The sequence below is a fragment of the Aspergillus welwitschiae genome, assembly GCF_003344945.1.
Source record: "Aspergillus welwitschiae strain CBS 139.54b unplaced genomic scaffold BDQ94scaffold_2, whole genome shotgun sequence".
Lineage (NCBI taxonomy): Eukaryota > Fungi > Ascomycota > Eurotiomycetes > Eurotiales > Aspergillaceae > Aspergillus > Aspergillus welwitschiae.
The window spans coordinates 1,540,382-1,553,451 of record NW_020798696.1 but is presented as its reverse complement, the minus strand read 5'-3'; the positions used below and the strand labels follow the sequence as shown (position 1 = coordinate 1,553,451).

The 13,070-nt window shown below is 48.9% G+C and overlaps 4 protein-coding genes across 4 annotated transcripts; all 4 read left to right on the top strand.

The window, feature by feature from the left end:
* Nucleotides 1–709: 709 nt before the first annotated feature.
* On the top strand, nucleotides 710–2,473 carry BDQ94DRAFT_179774 (uncharacterized protein; the record flags this gene model as incomplete). The annotated part of the gene is made up of 4 exons (XM_026773470.1): nucleotides 710–1,111; nucleotides 1,220–1,443; nucleotides 1,504–2,266; nucleotides 2,336–2,473. The coding sequence occupies 4 exons, from the start codon at nucleotides 710–712 to the stop codon at nucleotides 2,471–2,473; spliced, it is 1,527 nt and encodes a 508-aa protein (XP_026631877.1).
* A 2,922-nt stretch (nucleotides 2,474–5,395) lies between these two features.
* On the top strand, nucleotides 5,396–6,827 carry BDQ94DRAFT_165941 (uncharacterized protein; the record flags this gene model as incomplete). The annotated part of the gene is made up of 3 exons (XM_026770436.1): nucleotides 5,396–5,701; nucleotides 5,766–6,352; nucleotides 6,428–6,827. 3 exons carry the CDS (start codon nucleotides 5,396–5,398, stop codon nucleotides 6,825–6,827), a joined length of 1,293 nt encoding a protein of 430 aa, XP_026631876.1.
* Nucleotides 6,828–7,646: 819 nt separating this feature from the next.
* Nucleotides 7,647–9,722, top strand: BDQ94DRAFT_134764 (U2 snRNP complex subunit CUS2). The gene is made up of 6 exons (XM_026764536.1): nucleotides 7,647–7,951; nucleotides 8,216–8,338; nucleotides 8,430–8,830; nucleotides 8,894–9,002; nucleotides 9,063–9,218; nucleotides 9,295–9,722. The coding sequence occupies exons 1-6, from the start codon at nucleotides 7,757–7,759 to the stop codon at nucleotides 9,505–9,507; spliced, it is 1,197 nt and encodes a 398-aa protein (XP_026631875.1). The 5' UTR covers nucleotides 7,647–7,756; the 3' UTR covers nucleotides 9,508–9,722.
* A 199-nt stretch (nucleotides 9,723–9,921) lies between these two features.
* Nucleotides 9,922–12,416, top strand: BDQ94DRAFT_134762 (tubulin beta chain). The gene is made up of 9 exons (XM_026764535.1): nucleotides 9,922–10,218; nucleotides 10,350–10,373; nucleotides 10,458–10,483; nucleotides 10,609–10,650; nucleotides 10,726–10,780; nucleotides 10,845–11,300; nucleotides 11,371–11,705; nucleotides 11,759–12,118; nucleotides 12,173–12,416. Exons 1-9 carry the CDS (start codon nucleotides 10,207–10,209, stop codon nucleotides 12,204–12,206), a joined length of 1,344 nt encoding a protein of 447 aa, XP_026631874.1. The 5' UTR covers nucleotides 9,922–10,206; the 3' UTR covers nucleotides 12,207–12,416.
* Nucleotides 12,417–13,070: the final 654 nt, after the last annotated feature.

Here is a 13,070-nt window from a genome sequence, read left to right as displayed (position 1 = left end):
ATACCTGACACACTTGTTTCTATGCTCTGTACCCCACAAACCACACATGGACACCTGCTGGTACTTAGTACAGGCATCAAGATTTTCTCTCCCTGAACAGCATTTCGTCTCCTTGCGTGGCTGGTGCATACCAGAGGAATGTATCGCAGAGCTTAATAAGGCATCATCTGCATGGTATGTGGAACACATACTCACATGACTGTCTGTGCGGAAGGGTGTATGGCCTTGCCAACACAATAGGACAGTACACACTGAGCATATCTCTCAATGACGGTGTTGGTGCTAACACCCTGATGAATCGGGTGCCTCCCAGCTCTTTTCCGGATACCAACCCCTTTGTTCTCCGGGGTTGTAGACGTGTGCTACTAAGCCCAAATCAGTACAAGCATAGTATTTTCAACCAGGTTAGGGGTCGGTATCCCGATTTAGTTCTCTGATGTTGTGGAATGCTGTTCTGGTCTTGGAGCGCGGGTGTCACGCCCAGGAAAACAAAGTGATGTCAATGCAGTACGACGGAGTAACCAGTGGTTGTTTCACTGGAATCCTCGCCCTCCGGTTTTTCGACTGTCTGTATGCCCAGTGAGGCGACCGTATTTCCTTTATTTTGTCCATTTATAGTTTGATGAGTCCCAGCAGGTCATTGTTCAAGTTGTTACAGATCGCGAAAGTGTGCACACACTGCTCCCTCAAGAGGCACGCCTGAGCCAGCATGGACTCTGACCTAGAAAAAAGACAGAGATCCCCTTCCTTGCGGAGTGTGACACGAGAGCAGCTAGAGACTTCACAAGCTCTGGGATCACCCCCTCCAACATGTGGATCGAGATACGAAAAATGGGCGAGAAACATCAAAGGCTTAGAGGCTCGCGGGATCGAGCCCGTGTCTCTTGAAGAACGACTGAAGAACACCAGCTCGACCCCTTTCCGAATGATGCTCACGTGGTTTAGTATGGGCATGGCAATCAACAATATTGTGACCGGGTCTTTGGGAACACTGGTAATGAAGCTTAGCTTCACCGACGCCGCGCTCTGTGTCATCTTCGGTACGCTCCTGGGAGGTCTGGGAGTTGGATACATGAGCACATGGGGTCCCAGAAGCGGTAACCGCACACTTGTATGGCCTACACTTGCACCTTGGTTTTCTTCTCTCGCCCTGCCCATCTGCACTTAGCCATTTGCGTGATTTAAAAGTTCCTGGCTCACAACCATATTCTCCTGATAGATCGTGTCTCGGTACTTCATGGGATATTACCCTAGTAAGGTCTGTTGTATACTGAATGTGCTGACCAACTTGGGGACCGGCATGATGAGTGCCACTGTAGGAGGACAGTTGCTTTCCAAGCTATCAGGAGGAGTCGTATCCGTCATAGTTGGTATAGTAATAGTTGCCTTGGTGAGCTGGGCAATGGCTACCTTTGGGATGAAGATATTCCAGTTCTATGAGAGGTATGGCTCGTCACCCTTCCAAGTTTCAGAGCACTATCCTGACCATCAATTCTGGCATAGATATGCTTGGTTTCCGCAATTGTTGATCTTTTCCGTTCTCACCGGCTCGGCTGGACCGCAGTTCGATTTCCATAGCCCGACGATTGGTTCTATCGAGCAGATCAACGCAAAGCGTCTAACATACTTCTCACTTTGCCTATCTATTCCCTTGTCATGGATACCCGTATCCGCAGACTACCAGGTTTACTATTCTCCGGAAATCAGGCGATGGAAGATATGGACAGTGACCACGATCGGTGTCAGCCTCTCGATCGCCATAACGCTTCTTCTTGGCGCCGGGCTTGGAAGCGGTGTTGCAATTAACTCTAAATGGGCGTCTCTTTATGACGGTACGCCGGGAAGTCTGCTGATGGCCGGCTATGATCGGCTGGGACCTCTCGGAAAGCTATGCGCCTTCATCAATGTCTTAACTATTGTGTCCAACAATGCCCCCAGCTCGTACTCAACCGGATTGAATTTCCAGATGCTGGGAGAGATGTGGCTCAGAGTTCCACGACCTGTTTTCACGACTGTCAGTACTCTAATTTACGCATCATGTGCCATCGGAGGCCGAAACTCTTTGTATGAGATCTTCGGGAATCTCATGCCGCTCATTGGATACTGGGTCATTATCTGGTTTACCATTGTGGTAGAACAAGACGTACTTTTCAACCGAGGGAAAGTTTACGACTGGACTGATTGGAACAATTGGCTTAAGCTCCCGGTTGGAGTGGCAGCTAGCACTGCCTTTTTGATCGGTTGGGTAGGAGCCATCGTTGGCATGGTACGCAGTCCCACTAGCATGTGCTTGTTGCACGAATTGCTGCTAACCAAGGTACCTTTTGTCTGGTAGAATCAAGCCTATTATATTGGCCCAGTCTCCAGAGCGATCCCAGGTGGGTGTGATCTGGGCATCTGGCTGGGGTTGGGCTTCACGGCTCTTGCATTTCCGCCATTCAGGATGCTGGAGCTGAAAATAATTGGCCGTTGAGTATACGTAAGCTGATTAGATGTCGATGTCATTCTGGAAGGTATCGAAGACGCTTTCCCAGGCCCTTTCTGTGTGCTTTCTTGAGGAGCGACGGGTGTAAAGCGGACCGATGTGCTGTTTATTAAACCAACTTGCCGTCTGCTATTGCTGTGAATAGAATCCCGGGGCAGAAGAACTTCACCCGATATGGGAAATACTTTTTGTATGTATGTGCATATGCCTGTTTAGATCTTGATATTGTCATCCATTCCTTGTTTACCTTCCGAGCAGAAGCAAGCACATTGTGAAGAAGTTGTTTTGTCCCAGGACGATGCCTTGTATGAGTGAATGGTATGATTTCTGAGGTTATGGGTTCTGTAATCATCCATGGTCAGGTGAGATCAGTTGCCCAAATGGGGGTCTACCTATTTCTGTATCGGGCATCGGAAGTATTTCCCAGACAGGCAAACAGCCGAGTTTCCTATTGAGGAAATTGGCCGGTTAGTATGGAAGGTAGAACACCTCCTACATAGGAAGGGTTGAACTCTATTCGATATAGACAGGGAGTTATGATATCCAGAATTAATGCATAGCACAAGTCTCGCACTATATCTGGTGATATCAACGCTCAAACAAAAACGTCACTACAAGTTCGATTGCACCATCGTCAAATCATGAACGGTATTACTGCATCTGCATCTATCTCCCTAAATAAGCCGGAACTGGCCTCAACGGAGGAATTGACACAGTCCTCTGTAGAACAATGTCTGCCAGCCAGCAATGGACTTCCCGGAACTCCAAGCTAGATTTGACGTATCTTGAGCGCCCTCACTGCGCCACGGTGTGTCAAGGAAGCTCTTCGCATGATTGTAGGTTGGAATAACTGGGTGAGTTCAAGGATGTCACTCATATTGACTCCAGCACTTTGGCCTGCTTACCAATCCATTGGCCCAGCCAAAATAGCATCAAAGACGGGTCTCTATGACAACTATATTAGTTTCAGGGAATTATGTGTGGTTTTCCAGGATAAAGGGTATTTGCCTGGGTCTGAACTTCTTCAAGCTCCTAGCCAAGTTCTCATAGAGAGAAAGAGAGAGAGTTTCTTCCCATGTGCTTCTTAGTAACCTCTCACATTGTTCAAACCAGCCGGATGCAAAAGTCTATCGAAACCTTTCCAGAAGTGTTTCTCAAAACTGCGATGTGGGTTTGGGCTTGAGCACTCAAGGCACGGGTCCGTGTAAGATGTTTATTCAAGTTCGCAGTTATCGCGAGCTTCTGCAGACCATCTAAATTGGCGCAGAGCACCGGAGTTGAACCTCAACCGCCTTCGAAACGAGAATTACTTGCTCGGCACGCGTATCTACGGTGTTTGTATCAATGAAAGTTGCCTGGTTGGTGCTGGTCTCCATTCTCAAGTCATCTCCGCTGTCGTCAACAGTATCCCGTTCCTGCAGATCTGTCGCAAGCTGTGAATGTAATTGCGACCCATGCATGAATCATTCCCACAATCGCGACGGCATGGCTTGGCAGACCGTATATGACCAGAAGATTGACCGACTCGATCGCGACGATTCGAATGACTCTCGACACAGACTGGTTCTTGTGTCTTGCCAAAGCGTATAGTCGCAAGCATGGCTGAGTCGGAAGGAAGATTGTGTTTGTATCATTTAAGAACGACTATCTTAACAGAAGAGTAATTTTTGTTATTGCCTCAGAAAGAATGAAGGGCGACTGGTCCAGAATTCAAAGTTGCATGCCCTACAGTGTATGAGCGTTCTTACGGTAGAGAGGGCCTATAAACATCCCTTACTGAATGAACAGGTATACCGATGGCTCCGCAGATGTCATACAGCACTATTGCTACGTTTCTGATACCACTTAAGCTGCAGTGAGATTGAAGTACAACTACTTTACCTCAAAAGCAGGATCTATGATCATCAGGGCCATTTATCCGCTTCTTTAATATCTGTATCAGAGCTACTATGCCACTATCTTCAACCAGTACATCAAATGCATGAACTCTGGACATTGCGGAAGCAACCATCGACCATAAGAGTGCCCGAACATGGGATCAGTGTTGACACTGGCAGTCCACGTGAACGACTAGTGGTTCGGTGGGGATCTACATTCTGGGCTTCAAGCATCCGTATGTGACACCATATTGCCTATCTCTGCACCGGCTGCCAGAACGAGTACTAGTTTTACGTAGGACTCGGCGGATCATGACAATTTTCCATGTATTCTCGCCAAAAGATACGTGTGCTTTACGGTTTATAAAGCAAGGCTGGTGTTAGTGCAACTTCCTTCTTCCCGGTCCATAACAGCATTGAAGCCAATGACTTATGTGATATTAGTAATGCGCGCACAGAGTGTTGTGCTAGGGTGATACTAGTCGATCTGAGGGTCGTCGAGTCTAGTATTGGTCTTAATAGCTTTGGAGATAGAGATGATGAAATTTCGTAGTATATCAAGATAGTGTTGCTGACTGGGAAGGCCTGAAATCGATGTGGTTAGTGAACCACGGTAGGAGAAAGGAGTGCGGTGGGGTAACCACACCTTAACATGCTGCAAATAAGATCTTACTTAAGAGCAATCACCGAGGATCATCATCATCATCAGACCCACCCTGTAAGTAAAGTAATTCTTCGAGCGTGTCCATTCTCTCCATCACTGACCAAGTGCCTGACTCCTTGTGCATTGTCGATCTTCAAACCTGGTAGACTGTAGAGACTCTTTTCACACAGGTCATCTGTGCCTCCGCTGGCTGGTCGCTTTCACAACTATGACTAATGCCCGATGCAGATCATTTCATTTCAGTGTGACTGACTTGAGAGACTCAAAAATGCTCCAACAGTCCTCTTCCCCCATCTTCGAGGTTATCTATATACTAGCTGTTCATCGACGCATGGACCACTGAACCGAATAAGCAATTATAAGCGACCAATGGATAACACCACACAGCTCACTCCGGGGAATTTCCTGGGGTTTGTCCCCAACACGGACCCTCGGGCGGGCTTGGGATTCCAGCAATTGGTCACCTATGCTTGCTTGCTGCTTCCGGCCTACGCGTTCCTGGTCTCTCATCTGCGATTCCGATATCTACAGCGGCTGCACCAAAAATACCCCTATAACACTCGAGAGTCTTTATCTCGCATGACCGATGATGAAGCCTGTGAGATACAAAAAGGCTTGGTGCAGCTGGAGTTTCCATTCCTCTACCTCAAATCACTCCAGTTTGCTCTTTTCAGGGTGTGAAACCCCGGCTACTTCATACTATTCTTGCTCCTATCCTGCCGACTAACTACTACGCCAGACATACGGCATCCCGACCATCTCGACAGTGCTCACAAATACAACCCAGTTCTCAAAGCCCGACACGGCCCTCAAACGCTACGCTGATACCGCCGCCCTGATTCAAGAATTTGTAGGCCATGCGCCAACCTCTCGTCGTGCTTGCACTTCTATTGCACGCACCCGCTGGATCCACAGCAACTATCGCGCTTCAGGCAAGATCCTGGAAGATGATATGTTGTACACCCTTGGCCTTTTTGCTATTCAGCCAGTTAGATTTGTGGAAATGTATGAATGGCGGGACCTGAGCGACCTTGAGAGATGTGCTATCGGTACCTTCTGGAAAAGTTTGGGCGACAGCTTGGATATCAGCTATGATGCCCTCCCATCAGGTAAAACTGGGTTTCGCGATGGCCTTCATTGGCTGGAGGAGATGATGGTCTGGAGCGACGATTATGAGGTTCGTTGCATGGTACCTCATGTCAAGAACCGTGAGGTGGCCGATCAAACCATCGCAGTGCTGCTGTACATGCTTCCCCAGCCACTGCACTTTATTGGAATGAGATTTGTCTCGTTCATGATGGACGATCGCTTGCGGAAGGCCATGTTGTGAGTGATGCCGTGCATCTCTTTGTGTAATGATTCCACGGACTCGAACAACCAGCTGATTGATTCCCTTTCCAGGATCGACCCTCCTCCAGCTTTTGATGCTAAGCTTTTCTCGTTACTGTTCTCCGCTCGTCGGTTTGCATTGCGGTATCTCGCGCTACCCCGCCCTTATTTTCTGCGGTATGTTAGTTACACCGATGATTATAACGAGAACGGTCGCATCTACATGACCAACTGGGATGCCGCCCCTTACTATGTGAAGCCGAGTCTCCGGAACCGCTGGGGCCCAGTTGCCTGGCTGACTTGGGCGCTTGGTCGGCCTTTGCCCGGAGATGAGGGGGACAAGTATTATCCAAAGGGGTATGATAATCTCAACGTAGGCCCGAAGTATTTCGAAGGTAAGGGCCGTCAGGGTATGGATGACATTATGAAGGAGTTGGAGACTACGCGACGGGGCCAATGCCCATTCCACTGAGCTTTGCACGGAGCTGGCCTCACTCGATTGGAATGCGCGTTGGACGAAGTTATGTCGTTCTTATAAAGCGTATATTGTGCTGTTAAATGTTGGTCTACTTAGCGGGCCCTTTTCCCGCATCCGATGATCTACAAGCAACTATTGAAGATAGTTTATGCACTTCGAAGCCTCTTGAAACTCCCAACAGATATCAACAGCTTGTTCGTGCAGTCTTCTGAAAGTCTTGCGCCAATGTCTGTTTCAATTGCCTGCGCTTGCTAGTGCCCTCGTATTGTAGTGTTCGCATCGATCTATTTTACTATGGTACGTTGGACTACCATCTTCACTAATGGGCGTCCAGCCTACGCTGAAGCTCGGAGATTTCCTGGAAATTCGAATTATGCATCAGTCAAATAGCCGAAAATTTCGCAAAACGCTCTCTTTGTGGGAAGCAATCTCCTGCATTCATTTTAGAGTAAGCGCCTCTATCTGGCATACAACATTATCACTGTGAAGGATACTGTGCTTGAGTGTTCGTCTATGTTTCGATAAGAGATTCAACTGGTATTCGAAATTGAATTAAAGCTACAAACGCAGACGGTATGAACAGGGAAACCATTCCTTTCCCCCCACAATTACGCTAAGCCCGTAAGAGCATCGAACGCGCCTATGAAAGACTGGACATTCACTATTTGTATTCACTACAAAGTAATAGCTAGATAAGTAGTGCAGCCAAAATCGTCAGCCTGAACTAAGCGCGCCTTCCATGACGTGAATAGCCGTCGCAGCTTACATAAAGCGATCTCTCTCCCCGCAAATCCGAAAGTCAGCTCAAATTAAATCCTATCATCCTCAAGCCAACCTCTCCTTAACCCAAACAATAAAACTCTCCTTACTCACTCGGTATTCGATTGCCGTCGCATTTATATCGTCTACTGTGCATAACAACAATGGCGTCGCATGCTCCGAACGACGACGACCGCTCCAACAACTCTCCTCCGCTAAGCAACTTCCCCCAAGATCCTTCGGAATTCGACAGCGACCCGCGCATCTCGTTCTCGAAGCTAGACGACAAGTTCATTCTGGAAACGGAGGATGGACAGGAATACGAATATGATACGGTGCTAAAGAGATGGATTCCGACGGTGTGTGCGCGCTCTTTCTCCAGCTGGGTGGTGTGATGTCTTGTAGTAGCTGTTGAACTACTGCTACCTTTGTTTTTCTCTACTTTGCTGTTCCTCCCCGCCCCCTTTTGTTTCCTTTCTGTGTCGACTCAACTGGTTATGGAACCTTCCTCTCTTGTTGCAAATAGACCAAGATACACGTCTATCATTGCAGGGATTGTTTGATTGGTTCGTGAAACTGATTGCTTGGTTGGCGCCGCTTGCGCCCGCCCGGGGTGCCTCCAGGTCGATGAAGACTTGCTACAACAACAGCAAGAAGCATATAGAGTCCAGGGTGTCAATGAGGAGGAACAGATTACTGCGGCGCAGTTGAGGAAGAAGCGCAAGCAACAGGCTACTACGGAAGAGGTTAGTCCAGCAGTTTACGATGATGCTTCCTTGACTTGGCCCCAATGGCATTGTGATGGGCCCAAAACTAAGAAGATATGAAATCGCGTAGGGCAATGGGCAACAGAAGCCTAAGAAACAGCGCGTCAATACCGCGGTCTATGTGACTTCGATTCCTCTGGATGCTGAATTCGACGAAATCCGCGACGTCTTCTCCAAGTGTGGTGTTATCGCCGAGGAGATCGATAGCGGCCGACCGCGCATCAAGATGTACACTGATGAGAGCGGAAACTTCAAAGGTGAAGCTCTCGTTGTGTACTTCCGGCCTGAGTCCGTCAATCTCGCGATACAGATGCTGGATGATTCCAACTTTAGGATTGGGGTACCCGGACCGCAGGGACCCATGCGAGTGCAGCATGCGGATTTCTCGTTCAAGAGCCAGCAAGAGGCGCCTACGAAGACTAGTATGAGGGATAAGAAGAAGATTATGCGACGGACACAGAAGTTGAACAGGTATGGGGGAACTACATTTGACCTGGGATGATTGGGCTGGGCTTTGCTGATATACGCGTTTAGCAAACTTGCTGACTGGGACGATGACGACCCGTCTGCCTTGCCGGACACGACTTCCCGTTTTGATAAGATCGTGATCTTGAAACATATGTTCACGTTGAAGGAATTGGATGTACGGAGTATCCATCCCGCGCTAGGAGTGATTGGTAAAAGGAACTAACGTTTGGTGTAGGAGGATCCTGCGGCCATTCTTGATATTAAGGAAGATATTCGGGATGAGTGCTCGAAGCTGGGGGATGTGACCAACGTTGTTCTCTACGATAAGGAACCCGAGGGAGTGGTGAGCGTTCGCTTTTCCGATCCCGAGGCAGCCAGGAGCTGTGTCAAGGTAAGCTTGATCATGGGATGACGATGGCCCAAACCCTCCGGAAAGGAACATATGCTGATGATACTGTTACATTTAGATGATGGATGGGCGGTTTTTCGCTGGCACCCGAGTCGATGCCTATATCGCGGATGGCAGTGAGAGATTTAAGAAGACCAATGAGAAGCGTGCAGCACTGGAAGATCTGGCGGAGAAAGGATTGGATGCGTCCGATGAAGAGGAGGAGCAGCGATTGGATGAGTTTGGCACGTGGTTGGAAAGCTCACATACGGTCGAGAACACGGCCAAGTGATGGTGATGGTGGTGATGCTTTTTGGGATGTAATCATTATTAGGGGGATCAGGAACTGGATGGGATGGGATGGGCGTAATCGTTTTCTGAGGCTGGCTGGTCACTTTAGACGACCTAAGGGATTGTAGACTTGTATGTACTTATAAGAGCGTTCTGGTTGTTATTAGGATCATGTTGACGGGTGCTCATCATTTTGTCCATTTGTTTACACGAAGGTCCATGAATCCATGGTAAGGCCGGTCAGGCCATGATCAAGTCTGGTTCGCGTGTGGACAAGCCAAGTCACGGGGCGTGACTGTCACTGGACCGCAACGCCGTCCCGTGACGACGCCAAACCGAATTGGGGAGAGCCCCTATTTACCTGCCCAAAAGATCGGGTTGTTTTGTTGGCGTTTTTTTTGGCTTTGTTGTTGATCCCGAATTTATTAACAGTATTAGCAGTATTGGTATTATTGCCCGCACAACGATCCCCCCTTCACCGCTCTCCTTCTACCCAACTCTCCACTAAGGCCAAACTAACTTCCTCCCATTCCTCGTTTTCTCCTCCCTCCTCCCTCCCCCCTTCTCCTCCTTTAGTCGACTGTCTTTCCCCAGTCTCCTCCCAACAACTTCCCGCCCATCTACTCCCTCCGGCCTCGCCGTCTCTCATACCCCTTCGACCCTTTTCAATACCTTCAACCCCTTCAATCTACCCGGCACAATGCGTGAGATCGTATGTTTGCCCTCCCCGTCCCTCGTCCGTCAGGAGACGCGTCGTTGGTTGGCATCTCTTTTGCTCGGGACCCCACCGGTTCTTCGACCAACTCATTCTTGTGCTAACTGCATGTCTTCTTCGCTTTATAGGTTCACCTCCAAACCGGCCAGTGTGTAAGTGCCAATATATGCTTCGGATGATTGCCCCCAAGGGTCTTGATTGGTGGGGTGGACTAAACAATATATCATGGTGGTTAGGGTAACCAAATTGGTGCTGCTTTCTGGTACGTATACAACTGCCATTGGATTGGGGATGGAACATCGTCTCTTAGGCTATCTCAGCTTGAGTTCAGATGTTGTCCATTAGGTACATGCTATCGGTCTAAGAACACGTCTAACAATTCAACAGGCAGACCATCTCTGGCGAGCACGGCCTTGACGGCTCCGGTGTGTAAGTGCAACTTTTTCACACCTCTCAATTGGTCAACAATGGGCAAAGGGTTGGGTCTTCTGACACGCAGGATAGTTACAATGGCACCTCCGACCTCCAGCTGGAGCGCATGAACGTCTACTTCAACGAGGTGAGATCCATCGGACCTTTGCTTTTACACGACAATATCATCAATGTCCTAATCACTTCAGCAGGCTAGCGGTAACAAGTATGTTCCTCGTGCCGTCCTCGTCGACCTCGAGCCCGGTACCATGGACGCCGTCCGTGCCGGTCCTTTCGGCCAGCTCTTCCGCCCCGACAACTTCGTCTTCGGCCAGTCCGGTGCTGGTAACAACTGGGCCAAGGGTCACTACACTGAGGGTGCCGAGTTGGTCGACCAGGTTGTCGACGTTGTCCGCCGTGAGGCCGAGGCTTGCGACTGCCTCCAGGGTTTCCAGATCACCCACTCCCTCGGTGGTGGTACCGGTGCCGGTATGGGTACCCTCCTGATCTCCAAGATCCGTGAGGAGTTCCCCGACCGTATGATGGCCACCTTCTCCGTTGTTCCCTCCCCCAAGGTCTCCGACACCGTTGTTGAGCCTTACAACGCCACTCTCTCCGTCCACCAGCTCGTTGAGCACTCCGACGAGACCTTCTGTATCGACAACGAGGTATGATCCCAGACCCAGCACATGTGAGAAGAAGATTGGTGCTCGAGAACTAACGGATTGGCCAATCTAGGCTCTGTACGACATCTGCATGCGCACCCTCAAGCTCTCCAACCCCTCTTACGGTGACCTGAACCACCTGGTCTCTGCCGTCATGTCCGGTGTGACCACTTGCCTCCGTTTCCCTGGTCAGCTCAACTCCGACCTTCGCAAGCTGGCTGTCAACATGGTTCCCTTCCCTCGTCTCCACTTCTTCATGGTCGGCTTCGCTCCTCTGACCAGCCGCGGCGCCTACTCCTTCCGTGCCGTCTCCGTTCCCGAGTTGACCCAGCAGATGTTCGATCCCAAGAACATGATGGCTGCCTCCGACTTCCGCAACGGCCGCTACCTCACCTGCTCCGCCATCTTGTGAGTTTTCCTACTGCATCGATTGCACAATATGCCAGCTAACGGGTATCTAGCCGTGGACGTGTCTCCATGAAGGAGGTTGAGGACCAGATGCGCAACATCCAGAGCAAGAACCAGACCTACTTCGTCGAGTGGATCCCCAACAACATCCAGACCGCCCTGTGCTCCATTCCTCCCCGTGGTCTCAAGATGTCCTCCACCTTCATCGGTAACTCCACCTCCATCCAGGAGCTGTTCAAGCGTGTCGGTGATCAGTTCACTGCTATGTTCCGTCGCAAGGCTTTCTTGCACTGGTACACTGGTGAGGGTATGGACGAGATGGAGTTCACTGAGGCTGAGAGCAACATGAACGACCTGGTCTCCGAGTACCAGCAGTACCAGGACGCCTCGATCTCCGAGGGTGAGGAGGAATAGTAAGTCCACCCAAGAACCTATTGTTTCTGTTCTGGTTCTAACCAATTCCACAGCGTCGAGGAGGAGCCCCTTGAGGCTGAGGAGTAAATGTCTCAAATCGACAGTTATGCGAATTGAGATCTGCTCTATAATACCCCGATAAGCCTACATTCTCTTCGACCAAGGCCTTCCGAGGTCTTGGTCAGTGAGTTCTTCTGTTTGAGCGCTCTTAATTTCCCTTCCTGTTTTTAATTACTTAGGCTCAAAGCCTGGACTTATTAAACCCAATCGCACATAGTTTTAAAAGCAGTTTGGTACAAATTTCCTAGTCACATCTGTATATGCCGGGTATCTGTTCGGACATTTCGTAGTTTCATACTTCATCAACAAGGACAAGATCGGGGATTACCATCATAAGACACCATTTATTCGAAGCACTCAATACACCTGCAAATTAAGCTCCACGATACTCCCTGTTCAATATGACTGGGTTAAGATCTCAATACCATACCGCTATGTACTCCGTATTGGTAGCTTGTACATGATCCTCATCTCATTAACGTGATATATACTACCCAAACAATGACTGTTATTGAAGATCAATAACTAAACCCACCCCCTATTCTTTCAAGGGCTAGTTGCTGGCCCTAGCATACCGTAACTATTAGTAGTTCACACCGGCACTCAGTTATAATCGAAGATGTAATAGGAAAGTCCTATTTGGTTATCGAGTTTCATGATGAATAAATAGTAGTGTGTGTCTACTAGTCCTGTAAACAAGCACGCCAAGTAATCTCGAAAAAGAAGGCGATGTATATATGCAATAGAGTTATATGTTGATGGCTACTAGGAATGATGTTATTTTATGTGTTTGAGTTGCTTTATGTTGAGATTATTTCGTGGTTATGGTTTTTACGAAAGAAGATGAAAGGATTGGATACAACGGATAAATATCCTACAGAAGGCTAATGG